Raw genomic sequence first — 14452 nt, 5'->3', positions numbered from 1 at the left:
TTAAATGGTACGGATGTGATGACCCTGATACTGCCATGGCCAGACAGTCCAGACGATATCAGACATCCTGTGATACCTGACCCAGCCCTTGAAGTGCCTGTAAAAACTGGGAGTCAGATATACCATCTGTCCTCAGTTATTTGCTTGAAAAAGGCAACAACGTCTGACACCAGCAGCCTTTACACATATCTAATGTGTGGAGAGCTGGTGTTTAAGGCAGAGGATGAGTGGGTATCACTGGCAGATATCGACTGTGGAGTTGACATTTGCAGAAATGGGTACATCTTCATCTATGAAAAGGCCACAGAAGGACAGGATGAGTACAGTGTTGGGGTCAGAGTGACAACTGATCAAGAAGATAGTGGGAGGAACACGACCGGCATGGAGTCATCGTCAAGGAGTTGTGGCCTGTCCGGACCCTTGCAACAGCGCAGACTGGACTACTAAAGAGCCAGAGGTGGGTGACCGATTGGCCGCATGGAACAGTGAAGACGCAGAGATGGAGGGATGGAGGCTGGGTGTGCTGGCATGAGGACATGGAGGGACCGGCAGATGGATCATTAGCACCGGCAAACACACAGGTAAGTGCTCAGGCACTGAGCAGCTCTCATATATATATATATATATATATATATATATATATATATATATATATATATATATATATATATATATATATATATATATATATATATATATATATATATATATATATATATATATATATATGAGCTGCTCAGTCCCTGAGCACTGATATATACACTGCTCAAAAAAATAAAGGGAACACTCAAATAACACATCCTCGATCTGAATGAATGAAATATTCTCATTGAATACTTTGTTCTGTACAAAGTTGAATGTGCTGACAACAAAATCACACAAAAATCATCAATGGAAATCAAATTTATTAACCAATGGAGGCCTGGATTTGGAGCCACACACAAAATTAAAGTGAAATGTTCCCTTTATTTTTTTGAGCAGTGTATATATATATATATACATACATACATACATATATATATATATATATATATATATATATATATATATATATATATATATATATATATATATATATATATATATATATATATATATATATAGATATGTAGATATATATGTAGATATCTATATATATCTATATATGAATCTATTTGTAGTATATGTATGTTTACTGATAATATATGTATATAAATATAAATAAATAAACAAATATCTATCTATCTATCTATCTATCTATCTATCTATCTATCTATCTATCTATCTATCTATCTATCTATCTATCTATCTATCTATCTATCTATCTATATTCTTTAATATTATTCTTTAATAAAAATATATATAAATAAATAAATATCTATCTAAATATATTCTTTAATAAAAATAATAATAATAATAAATATATATAAATAAATAAACAATTATCTATCTATCTAAATATATTCTTTAATAAAAATAATAATAATACAAATAAATATATATAAATAAACAATTATCTATCTATCTAAATATATTCTTTAATATTCTTTATTATTATTCTTTAATTATATATATATATATATATATATATATATATATATATATATATATATATATATATATATATATATATATATATATATAAAAATAAACAACTATCTATCTATATATATTCTTTAATAATAATTGTCAGATGAACAATCCAAACAGCAACACACCAAAGGGTTAAAAATGTTATAAAAATAAATAAATAGCATCACTTAAGATTGTCGTGAGGTCATGTGCAACAGTGTTCCTGACTATCTGTCATACCTCGTAAATCCAGCATACCTTGTGGTAATGCGCATGCACACGTCGATGTTACGTTTCTTATAAATCCGTCATACCTGTAGAAGCTTAATTTTGTGTGTTTTATTTCTCAGAATTTTACGGTAAATAAATAAAAAGAAAAGAAAAATCTAGTTATCTCCATGCAGTGTCCAGAAAGAGGTGTTGTTCTGCTTGTTGCCTATCAGCTTCGGTCAGCATCCAGCGTTATTCATGTGCTTTTTTAGGACATATTATGTGCAGTTTTCTAAAGAGGTATTAAAATATTAAAAAGGTAGATTAGCTATAGGGACAAAATATCCCGCGGGACACCAAAATTGTGGTCAAACAGTATTTGTAATAATAGTGACGCTAAACGGGACTATCTTGTTTACAGTATGGTAACGATATTGGAAACAGCAAGTCATTTATGTTAATATATTTGATTAACATAGCAGCTTAATTAATTAAAATTTACCGTAAACCTCTGAGAAATAAAACACACAAAATGAAACTTCTACAGGTATGTCGGATTTATAAGAAATCTGCTGAGTAAGCAGTATGTGGCGTAACATCGATGTGCGCATGCGTATTACCATAAAGTATGCTGGATATACAGGTATGACAGATAGGCAGAACACCTGTCCTGATCTTGACAGACACAAGAAAACTCATGTCTACTAGCTGAATAGTAAACAGAAAAACAAAATCGCTGCGTCCCTGGGTGGGCTCGAACCACCAACCTTTCGGTTAACAGCCGAACGCGCTAACCGATTGCGCCACAGAGACAGCCGCACAGGTTATAATGTTAGCTATAATTGAACACTGGAAACCAGACGAGACGTTTACAGAAATGTTTTTGTTTCTGCATGGCTGCACAGTGGCACAGTTGGTAGAGCTGTTGTCTTGCAGCAAGAAGGGTCTGGGTTCGACTCCCGTCCCCGGTCTTTCTGCATGGAGTTTGCATGTTCTCCCTGTGCATGCGCTTTCCTCCCACAGTCCAAAAACATGTTAGGTTAATTGGCCTCTCCAAATTGCACCTAGGTGTGAGTGTGCTTGGTTGTTTGTCTCTGTGTTGCCCTGCGACAGACTGGCGACCTGTCCAGGTTGTACCCTGCCTCTCGCCCGGAACGATAGCTGGAGATGAGATAGGCACCAGCGACCCCACTGAGGGACAAGGGTGTAAAGAAAATAGATGGATGTTTCTGCATATTTTCAGCAACTGACATTGATTAAGTAGACGATTTTAGCGTCACCGAATAAATAGCGCCTTGCTTAGGCCACTGTCTAACGTGAAATAGGCGTTTACTTAAGTGAAAAAAAGTTAATAAATCAAACGATTCACAATTGACTAGCAAAAACCAACAAGAAATGTGGGATCGCAGATATAAAGCGAGGCATTGGGGAAGCTTCACGTATCCGTACTCAACTAAGCTAGTGTTAGCTTGTGTGCCTCACATGCTAACAAGCTAATTGCGTCACACCAAAAACCATAGACGTAATATAAGGATAGACGCCTCATGGACCGCTCTCGCCTATTGTCGCTGACGAGATTAGGGCGGCCATCTTGGAGCGGTACACCACTCTACTCAGCGTTGTGTTTAGCAGTAAAAATGACGTATCAGCGCATTTAATCGATCATGACACACTTTTTTGTTACTGGAAACCATATTCAAACATCTATCAAAGCAACATTTATAAACAATTGTATTTTTTAAGTATGTTTTTAATACATAGTTCATCATATTTAAATATGCTTAGTGGCTATAACAATAGAATAGGAATGGAATATTCTGATATCGAGTTTGAAGAGCATATTACAAAGCACACAGCCGTTCATAATTTATTTAATAAATTATTTAGTAATATCATTATATAACTATACAAACACTAATAAATAAAGATTAATAATGACACAAATAAATAATGATTAATAGTGAATAATATATAGTGAATTATATATGTTTATGTTTTTCAGCCGACGAGTCAATTCATCCGTGCTGCAGTGAATCTGTCTCTCTTTATAGATTTCTCCCTCTTCTTCCTCACATCGTGTCTTTAGGAAACTTTCAAAACAAAAACGGGAGATTTAGGATGTTACTTTTGACAGAGTCAAAGAATATAAATAATAGTCTTTACCACCTGTGTAAACTTTGCCGGTGAATGTTATAACACACAATATAAGTTTTATAATATGTGTTATATTGTTTCCTTTCTAATATAGGCCCTTGTGTCAGATAATCTAAGTCAATGTTAGAGAATAATTAATTTTTTTTGGATTAACGGAATCTCAGTTAGCCTTCATAGCGGGGCTGAACCCCGTATTACACCAAGCACTGTAGCTAATATTAGCTGGTATCTCGCCGGTGGACATAAATACAGTAAAGTAATATTCTAATCACAATATATACACAATAATATGTCCATCTTACTTGTGAAATGTTGTCTGTGGAGCCCTCACATCAATAATCCATAGATCCGAACAACAATATCCCTCAGTGCTGAGGCATCTTCTGCTGTTTTGATTGAGCAAAGTAGGAGGGTATACCGCTCCAAGATGGCCGCCGTATTTCCTGCGCCGGAGCGGCCAATGCGGGGTCTACTCTTATATTATGTCTATGCCAAAAACGCCATTGCTTTTTCACTTAGACGAAAATGTTATAAAGTACAACAAAATGTGCATTAAAAAGAAGACTTGTAAATATACAACTCTGCTCTGGTTAGAAATACGACATGGCTCCGTGCTCCCGGGCACAGCAGAGTGGCGCAGCGGAAGCGTGCTGGGCCCATAACCCAGAGGTCGATGGATCGAAACCATCCTCTGCTATCATGTTTTTTTTGTGTCTCTTTACCATAGTATCTATAAATTATAATTCTGCTATTACAGGCATATACAGTGTGTGTTTGTGAAGCTGTTGTATCATTTCTAAACATCAAAAACAATACATCAGTGTTACACAGATGACCAAAGTATATGTTACAGTTTGTCTTTGTGAGATGAAAGTGTTTCATGGTTTCATTTATTTTACAAAGTCAAAGTACTGTAATAAATGTCATAGAAAAATTAAGCTGCATTTCAGTAGATTTTGAATATTTTTAAATAAATAATAAAATAATATGGTCAGATTCTATTAATCTCTTTGTCAGTCTGTCACATTCCTAAATGAACTGGAGTGGGTCTTAAAAGTAACATTTTAAACATTTTTATGAAAAATACATTCTTCTCCAACCATATAACAATTATTAGCTGAGTTGTGCAGCAGAAGCATAACAGACTAGTCGTCTTTGTGGAAGAAGACAGGCAAAAGAACCATCTCTGTTAGTGTGTTCAGGAGAAACCAAAGGACAGGAGGTGTCATATAAGAAAATTATCTATATTACAACATGAGCGCTACAACCAGCTACATTTTCATAGCATCTTCGTAGTCCATTGTTTTCTGTACAAAGCTAAATGGATAAAAATAAGTCATAAAAATAAAACTAAATCTTTACTGAGCTTTACGTGCTCTATTAGCCACAGAGGATCTGTGGTGGGTCAAGTTATTGAGGACACAACTGTTGGTCAGCGCGGACAGTTTGGAGTTCAGAGTTTCTTTACTTTTTTCCCAGTAACAATCCCCTCCTGGATCCGTCTTTTCTTCTTTTGCTTTATCCTCCTCCTCCAAGTCAGCCTCACTCTCCTCATCACTGCGCTCATCTTTTTCCAGCTGTAGAAAGTAAATACAAAGGGTTAACTCTGAATAACAAAAATATGGAGCTTGTTGAATCTTGGATAAAAAAATAAATAAAATAAAATCAGAAATGCTATCCCTAGTTCAACCACCACTGTGGGGTCTCTCACCTTGCCTTTCAGGAACTTGTAGACCATGCGCAAGATTAGCACAGCCCAGAATACATGAAGAGCTTGCAGCACCATCAGCAAGATGTTAAAAAAGTAGTAGCCAGCAAAAGGCTCAAAGACCTCCATGGACAGGAGCAGGGTGGTTCGAATGATTCTGGAAGAATCAAAAACAAAGTATTGTAACGCAATTTAAAAACCACCTAACGTTTCTCTTCCACTTCACAATTATATACTACAAAGTGTTGGTCTATCACATCATGTCCAGTTTAAATGAGTTGAGCTTTGTGATTGTAAGAATACAAAATATATAAAAAGGTTAAAAGGGAGACTAATACTATTCTGATACACTGAAATCCTCACGTTTTGCAGTGCTATTAAAACAAACTCTTACCTGCTGGGGAAAATCACCAGTCGGGTCACAAGAAAGACCACAGCAAACACAACAAACAGAGAGTCACATGTCTTCCTCCAGCCGGTGCCGTAGTTGAACATCTTAGCCGACTGTAAAAAGGAGGAGTTTTTACTACGTTACAAACTTTATTAACCCCACATCTCCATGACAAGTAATAACTGAGGATTACGAGGACAAATAATGAGCGTAATATAAACGAAAAATGAAGATCAACAGATGCGAAACTTATACTTACTCTATATGTTGTCAGCATGGAGTTTTTTTTAATCATTCTATAAATCCTATACAACTTAGATTTAAATTCTAACTTTGTTTCTTCTGCAAAACCCTTTCCTTTAATCAAAAACCTAAAAACCCTATGTGATTTTTAAATATCAAAATCACAAGATTTTTATGCAACTTTCCTACCGGCTACAACACAGATCTGACTGCAGATCTTTTTCTGAGAACAGCCTAAAGGGCAGATTGAGCCTTTGATTACGAGCCTGATTAAATTAGGCTGTCGGTTTATTCAAATTTGATCGGCCTACATTAGAGGGAACAATTATCGTTTCATTTTCAGCGCAGTCACCTCCAACAATATGTCAGACGAGTCGTGAAGCAGCATGACCAAGGTGCCGATGCGGATGTAGTTGGCGCAGTAGGAGAAACCGAGCAGGAAGATGGTCGCTAAATGGTGGATCACCTGCTCCTTAAAGTCCTGGTCGAGGCAAACATATAGACGAAGGGAGTCAGCATGGAGAAACAGGAATAACCTTCAAATGTCAACAGAGGCACTCAGATTTTTGGTCACTAATTAACAAGTGTGGATAGATGTGGAGATGAAGCGAGCGAAGCAAGAACTGTAACCAGGATTGAAGCTGCCACAAGACTTGGCAGCAGCTCTCTAAAGTGAAAATGCAGCATTAATCAGTGATTAATCAGTTCATGTCTGTACCTTCCTTTTGACATCCACGGAGATCCGGAGGAGCAGAGAGCCATAAAATCCCAACTCCAGCATGTAGTACCAGAAATGAGCTTTCTCTAAGGGCTGTGACAGAGTGACAACAAGCAAATACTTGAATACTTGAAAAACGCTTACAATAAGGTAAAGTAGGGCAAACTTTAAACTTCCCAAGTTGCCTTTTTAGACGTTGAATATACAGCGCATTTTATTACATACTGAAGAGTTTATTCATGATAAAACTCATGATAAAATAGACATTCCACTATCCTATCATGTTGAAGAAATGTTGAAGTATAAAAGTAATTACAAGACAACATGTTAAGTTTTGTTTTAAGATCAGTCAGAATATGGACACTTCACTGCTGTGGTGTAACACCGCTTCTACTTCGATGAACAGATGTTAGTGTGACAAAAAAAAAAAACTATCTGTAAGGCAGCAAACCACAGGCCAGAAGAAATGTGAAGATTTGACTTTTATCTTTAGATACAAATACAAAAACACAAACTCAGTGAGCTATCTGGAGCAAAACACCATCACGTAAAATGTTATCTGTTTTCACCTGAATAGGATAAAGCCTCCAACATTCCCTGTGATCCCAGAACCAGGGTCTCTGTTCACAGAAGGACAAGAAAGACACGAGATCAAGTCAAAGTAGGGTGGCACACAAATTTCAGATGTACGCTGCATCAATTTAAACTCACATTGACTAAGGAGGTCAGTCCAACTACAAATGCTGATAGGTAGAAGAAGAACCTCCAACTGTAAAAACAAAACTTTAGATTAGAAATGTTTGATCAGGCCGATTTGTCTTGCATTAGATTCGACACTCCAATAGAAGACGATCTGGAACTCAATTAAAGATCGCCTTAAGAAAGTAAAAGCACTCACGCAGCCTCAGCAAACTTCTTGGTTTGACTGGGTCGGTCTTGGTTCCGGCGAACTCTGAACCAGCTCTCAATCTGCCTCTGGGTTTTTCCACATAACACCATTAAGCTGACAAGTTCAACCTGAAAAGAGAGGATTGAATTGTGGATTATTTTCTGGCTCCATCCAAAATCCTCACTGAGGAAGAGGCAGTCGGTGTAACTGCGGCACATGTTTCCCCCTCAGGTCGTGTTTTCTAGGAAATGGGATTATTCAGGTTGGTCTTATGCTTCTTCACTTAGCAAGATCCTATCAGCAACTACCAAGAAATGTTGACGTGTGAAATAAACATCTGAGAAATCAAGGCCAAAGGCTTAAAACTGCAGCTAGGCCACTTTTTAGTAGAGCGGCGGTTATGCAAAATCGACTTTTTTGAGCATTAGAACTGTGCCAAGACAAAAAAAAACCCCAAAACAATTAAAAACAATTCATGATAGTTTAGAACGACAAATGAATTTCATGAAATAATTTGATCATATTAATACTTTGCCTGAGCCGACTCTACATAAATCTGTTTTGCATAATATCAGATAAAACCAAACGGCTGTTATCAGAGGCCCACACAGTGGAGAGGTGAATCAGTGACTGTGTGAATCAAATGCGGGGATTTATTTACATCTGAGAGAAAAACCATTAGGCTACATGAAATATTCTACTTACAATACAATTTATTTGTGTCGGTAAAATCTCTGATAACAGAAAAAGTTGCTAAATTTGTCGTTAATCGCTTTTCTTTCTTTTCTTTTTTTAAGTCACTGGAAGTGTTTGAAAAGTAAATATAGGAAAAATAAGAGAGTGTCGGAACGGGTGGGAGCTTCTTAAAGAAACAGATCAATTTCAAGGTGTCCGACATGCAAAGTTAAATTTCCTTTAAGTTGTGTTTGATATATACAGCATTTTTATAACAACTGAAGGCAACATATTTACTTGATTGGGGTATAAAATAGTACTATGGGCCTGAAAAATACATAATACTTCCCCCGACTCGTCCCTCTTAAATGTACATTCTCTTTTTTTTTAATCACATGGAGTTAACCATAAGAACCTTAATTTTATCTGTGTGCATGCTCTCGTGTACTAGCTGATCTTCAGCACCATTACGGGGAACCCTGTGACTTAGTGCTTTGCAAAATCAGTGCTTTCGGAAGCTTCAGTAACTTTTCCCGTCAGACTTTGGGTGGTGACGCAGGCTAAGCAGGGCTAGTTTGTAACAAACGTTTCCTGAGTTGGACGTGCAAGTTCTTAATGGACTTGATGCTGAAGCTGCATGTCAGAGAGAAGAGCAGGATGCAATCACGCAGTCGCTTTATCAACTGGTGTACACAGTGAACAATTTTGCCCACATGCAGGAGCCTTTTAAACTCACCTGCGTTGGCTGTTTGCTCCTGTGACAGTAATACGACTCCAGCTGAGGGGAGGGGGCGGCGCTCACTTGCAATCTATTCTTCACCCCCAGACAGCTGGCGATGGGCGGGGCCAAAAACCTGTGGATGAAGAGAACAAAGCAGGGGTTTGTCAAATGTTGTGGGGTCACGAGCGCAGGAAGTCGGGGTTAATGATGTTTTAATTATGCGGAATAAGCCAATGAAATGCTTTGCTTCTTTCTGTCCTAAAACAACACACACACACACACACACACACACACACACACACACACACACACACACACACACACACACACACACACACGCGACAGTTAATCAAAGCCTTAATTTTCACCCTGTATTGGTTGCAGCAGCAGGTACTCAACCACTGTAACCACAAACAAGTCCTGTTCAATGAAAAGAGAAGTTTAAAACACCTGCAGCCCTACTTAATCAACAACTAATCGTTCATAGTTTCTGTCTGTATTCTCTAAAGATTTGTTTTCCTAATGACAACAAAGCCTGCCCTGCTCTACTAATGCACCTGCTCATATGCTGCAGGTGCATGCTGCACTGCCTCACTTTACACTTTCCTTGCAGTGGAGATTAAAAAAATAAAATAAATCACATTACAAACACAAGCTTAAATGTATTTTTTTTTGTGATTTTATGTGACATTATTAAACAAAACAAAATAAAACACAACTTGTAACGTAAAAGGAAACTGGGTGGTTCTGAAATTTCTATTTTCTGGAACAGCGAGCTCAGAGGTGCTGTACCTCTCAAACACGCAGCGAACTGCGACAAAGCCCAGAGCGAGGGGCAGAGCGATCAGAAGATCCTTGGGATGAGGTCTCTCAGAGTCCGGCAGCTGCTCCAGGTCTCTCCAGGTCACACCAGGTGGAAGCCAGTACTCCTGTCTCCACAAGTCTGGAAGCAAATCCATTTTTTTTTCTTCCTGTGGACAAGCTGCAAGAGTCTGCAGGAGAGAAATGCAATAAGCAAACGTGACTTTTTTTTTTTTTGTCTGCAACATTTGTTATGGTAGAAAGCCCCAGAGGTCACCTTCACTCTATTTTCCAGGTGTGATGCCACAGTTCTGGTCCAGTAACTAAACAGTGGAAGCTTATGCATAATGTCGAGTATTTCCTGCATGGGGTTTTTCTCATTACCAACAAAAATGTCCGTACACAAATCAGCCCAAAGCTTCCCAGTATATATTAAGCATTTATAAAGGATACAAAATGTTTGAAAACATAACATTATAAAGAACCAAAAAAAAAAAAAAAAGCTAACTAAATAAAGAAACTTCAAATATCTTAATTAGATGTCCAATCAGACTTTAAATAAGGTCCAGCGAGGCAGTAGGAGGACATTCATATTCATTTTTTTATTATTATTTATTTATTTAATTTTTTACAGTGAGAGACACCAAGTTGGGTGAACCCGTTCAAAGAGACGGCCGGAGAGCAGAACCGTACCTGTCAGCAGTAGCTCTGTGGACGCGGTGTCCGGATCAAACCTGCAGGCGGAAGCATAAAAACCCGCTCAGACGGAGGTCTGGTCGGGTCTGCAGAGGGATGCGCCTCTCGGTGCTGCTGTATCCCGACGAGGTCGACGACAACAGGACGGCAGACACATCTGTCAAGCCTGACACGGTGAGAGGAAGTGGTGGGCTCAAATTTCAAAATAAAGGGCGGGTCATTTGTTTGGGTCTACTAAAGGGAAACGAGGTTTTAAGAGTTAAGCTGGGCAATTCATTAGGTCGGATTATATTGAAAGGCCATGTTTTGTTGGTATAGATAAAGCCATCTGTTGATCTTTGCTCCCAAATCTTAAAAAAATAAGTGGTTTCTTCTTCCCAATTAAGCACAAATTAATTTTTTAAAAATTATTATTATTATTATTATTATTATTATTATTATTATATTTTAGCTATTTCAGGTTAACCAAACACATGAAAAATTGGATGTTTGCAGCCACTACCTCCAAAATTGCTCAAATTGTTGTTCGCTCACCATCTTGTCAACCATATTAGATATTTAGTAACCTTTATTTTAAAAAAAACAACTTAACACCTTCCCCTTTTCAGTAACATTTCAGATGGACAACAAAAATTTATTTTTGTGTCTTTTTTTTTAAATTCTACTTGATGTGACTTTTTTGCTAGTTGTAACAATCGTAAGAACTTAAAACATGAATCAGCGTTTACAACATGAGAAAAAAGTCATAAACAAAAAAAAGGGAAATGTTAGTTTCATGGTTTATTTTTTTATACAGTGCATTTAACAGCATCTCAACACCAGTAAACACAAAGGTACACTCCAGATGACAGTGATGGCAGAGCCCTCCTGGGTTACGACTCACACAGTCGAGGCTGACGACACTCATTGCATCAGTCCAGGACACTTCCACCAGTAAACACACACCTCTGAGATGTTCTGCTCCTGTCCCATCTGCAAACTTTAACCAGAACCAATGCAGTGCCTTGCAGAAATATTAAGACACATTTGACGTTTTGCCAATAATTGGGAAGTGGGCAGGAAATGGTGCACGGTTTTTTAAAACATTTTAAGAATAAAAGTCTGAATAATGCACTGTGCATAATCCTGCTTAGCCAAAAGTCATTCTGGTTATCTTACAGGATATGAAGATATCATCAGTGCCTGTATGTACATGAGCACATCTCTTCTGTCATACAGGAAATAGTGGAGTACACACTTTGCTGTGTCTCAAAATTAAATCTCCCGGAGGTAGAAATGTTATCTTTTAGTCAGGTGTGAATTAGAAAGGCCAGCTTAAAGGGTGCCCCCCTGCTTTGTATGAAACAAAAAGAGATTTGCATGTTTCTGGGTGTGAGCTGAGCTGAGCTGAGCTCGTGTTTTTTTGTTTGTCACTCATGTTGTAAGGGGAGATCTATTCAAATAGACCATTCAGAGTTAAAAGCTGCTCTTTTTAGGCGGGAGTTTTCCACTGTGTTTGTCCATGAAGTGGGAAACACAGACACCTCCCTGCTCAGAGATCAGGTGTCAGACATATGGAAATAAGTCCTTCATATCAGCCCGGTTTCAACCGGTCTAAGGTCATCCTTTGTTTTGTTTTTTTTTTCTTTTTTTTTCTTTTTTTCCTTTGTGATCCAGACTCATTTGCTTATCCATGTGCATTTATTTGCGACCATGCACTCACGGTGTGAGTGAGGCTGAGGGGAACTGAATGCCTTTTTTGTTGCTTTGTCAGGGAAGTAACTTGTCAGGAACCAGCGAAGCAAAGCTGGTCTTGTTGAAGAGCAGACTAATGAGGCGCGGGGTTCCAGCCGTCTGACAAACACAACTTGAAAAGAGCCGCTTTCGTCCCCATAACAAAGTCTGACTGCTGTCTTTGTTCAAAATCTATGATGACATTTTAAATATTTAAAAGAAAAATTATATGGTGGTAAGAAGCAGAATGAAAACCATGGCCTTGCCAGTGATTGCAAATGTTTTAACGGAAGAGAAAAGTACATGAATTAATACAATATTCTTATTAGATGTGTATAATTAGGTTTGTGAGTGTGACGCTACTCTTTATTTGTGTTAATATTTCCATACTGCAATTATTAAAGAGAGGATAAGGAGGTAATGTAATCACCATTATAAAGGCTGATAGTTTAGAGTCACATGATCTTAAAGAGAGCCATATAAATTGATCAGGCTGCTGTATTTATGTCCCCAATACTTAGCATTATCTGCAAAGCTATTAACTTGCTTTGTTAATAGCTTTAATAATAATAATATTTTTTTGAGTGTTGACTTGTTTAAATAATGACACGATTATTTTCCAGACCAAATTTTCCATGACTTGCATTCAAATTCAGATTGAGGAAGTAAATTTCTCCCCTGATTCTTGTTCTCAAAGCATCCAGTAGAGGTCGCTGTAGGCGGGGAAGACTTGAAAGCCCCTCAGAGAATAAAGAATCTGAGGGAAATTTCCAGAATAAGTAAATAATTTCATCAAATTCAAAATCTGATGGCTGTGTTTCTACATTAATTTAGTTTTTCTGGACTCTCTTGTGTGTAATGCCATGATGAACGATTGTGAAACATTAGTGTATTATGCAGATCTGTAAATGAGCTTAAGTGTAAAAAAAAACAAAAAAACGACTGACAACAAAAATGGGTGCCACTTTGAAGCATATTATTATTAACATATGTATGTTTTACAAGAGCTTACATACAAGTAGTACAAACACAATATTAAGGTATATTATCAAACCTTCTCCCAGTCATTATCACTACGATTTAGGCATAAATAAACTGAAAATATTACAAAACCGGTGAATACAGGAGTAGGAACTTTATCCATCTACAGGAAATCCCAGATCTTTCCAAAGGCACTGCTGGACAGATTTGGTTGGTGCAGTGAAGGGAGGTAAAACCGATTAGGGGGAAGGTGGCAGTGTACATGTATTTCATCATCATAACTTAATGCGTTTGGTTATCAGTCAGTGCTGTGACCCTGCACACTGAGCCCTATAAGCCTCTTAAAAAGGCAAAACCCTCCGACAGTCTCCTGCACTAAGTGTTATGCTGATTTTTTTCTTTCTTTTTTTATCTCATGAAGTCGAAATTAATTTCATTTTTTTTTTTTAAAAAGCAACAACCAAACAAAGAACAACAATAGTTTCATTTTGTGAAACAGTAGACGGGAAACCCTTAGATAATGAATCCTTTTGAAATCATTTCAGCAAATTCCAGCAGGATTCACACTGAAGATACACTTTTATTCAAAAATAAAAATGTAACACCCACCTAAGAATAAAAACTAGACTTTTTTTCTTTTTTTTTTTCTTTTCTTTTTTTTACTTTACATCAGCACAGACCACATTTATAGTTTGAGGCCTCCAGAGCCGGCATTACAGCATGTATTAGTTGGGTCTGAATATCTACCCCAAACTCATTTAACTTCACTTTTATTCAATCAGGATGTCTAGTTACGATCCAGCCCAGGGATTTGTAAAAGCATTATAGAATCACAAAATGACGTGAAAAAGAACAGTCACGAGTTATGTAACGTACAGATTAAGATGTTTTTCCCCTCCGGTTTCTGTTTCAGCGTCTAAACGCCATGCCGAGAACAAAGACGTTCACTGCAGGTTCAGGTGGATGTATGGCTTCTGTAGTCACTGTTTTCATATTGTCAC

At 37.4% G+C, this 14452-nt stretch overlaps 1 protein-coding gene and 1 non-coding gene across 3 annotated transcripts; both read right to left on the bottom strand.

The window, feature by feature from the left end:
* Positions 1 to 2500: 2500 nt before the first annotated feature.
* trnan-guu (transfer RNA asparagine (anticodon GUU)) lies at positions 2501 to 2574 on the bottom strand. The gene has a single exon. It is a non-coding gene; the product is annotated as a tRNA-Asn (tRNA).
* A 2194-nt stretch (positions 2575 to 4768) lies between these two features.
* On the bottom strand, positions 4769 to 11150 carry LOC106920192 (ceramide synthase 2-like). 2 transcript variants are annotated; one of them, XM_014991055.2, is made up of 11 exons: positions 10755 to 11150; positions 10053 to 10252; positions 9276 to 9393; positions 7874 to 7992; positions 7687 to 7744; positions 7545 to 7595; positions 6976 to 7068; positions 6610 to 6738; positions 6018 to 6127; positions 5627 to 5780; positions 4769 to 5492 (listed from the first exon to the last, which is right to left on the bottom strand). In XM_014991055.2, exons 2-11 carry the CDS (start codon positions 10217 to 10219, stop codon positions 5274 to 5276), a joined length of 1218 nt encoding a protein of 405 aa, XP_014846541.2. In that variant the 5' UTR covers positions 10220 to 10252; positions 10755 to 11150; the 3' UTR covers positions 4769 to 5273. The 2 variants fall into 2 exon arrangements, with proteins under 2 accessions (XP_014846541.2, XP_087871013.1); XM_088014887.1 differs by having other exon boundaries at positions 10053 to 11150.
* Positions 11151 to 14452: the final 3302 nt, after the last annotated feature.

Source organism: Poecilia mexicana, unplaced genomic scaffold (genome assembly GCF_051168715.1).
Source record: "Poecilia mexicana isolate PSO_F unplaced genomic scaffold, ASM5116871v1 scaffold_17, whole genome shotgun sequence".
Taxonomy (NCBI): domain Eukaryota; kingdom Metazoa; phylum Chordata; class Actinopteri; order Cyprinodontiformes; family Poeciliidae; genus Poecilia; species Poecilia mexicana.
This window is presented reverse-complemented; position numbering and strand designations above follow the sequence as displayed.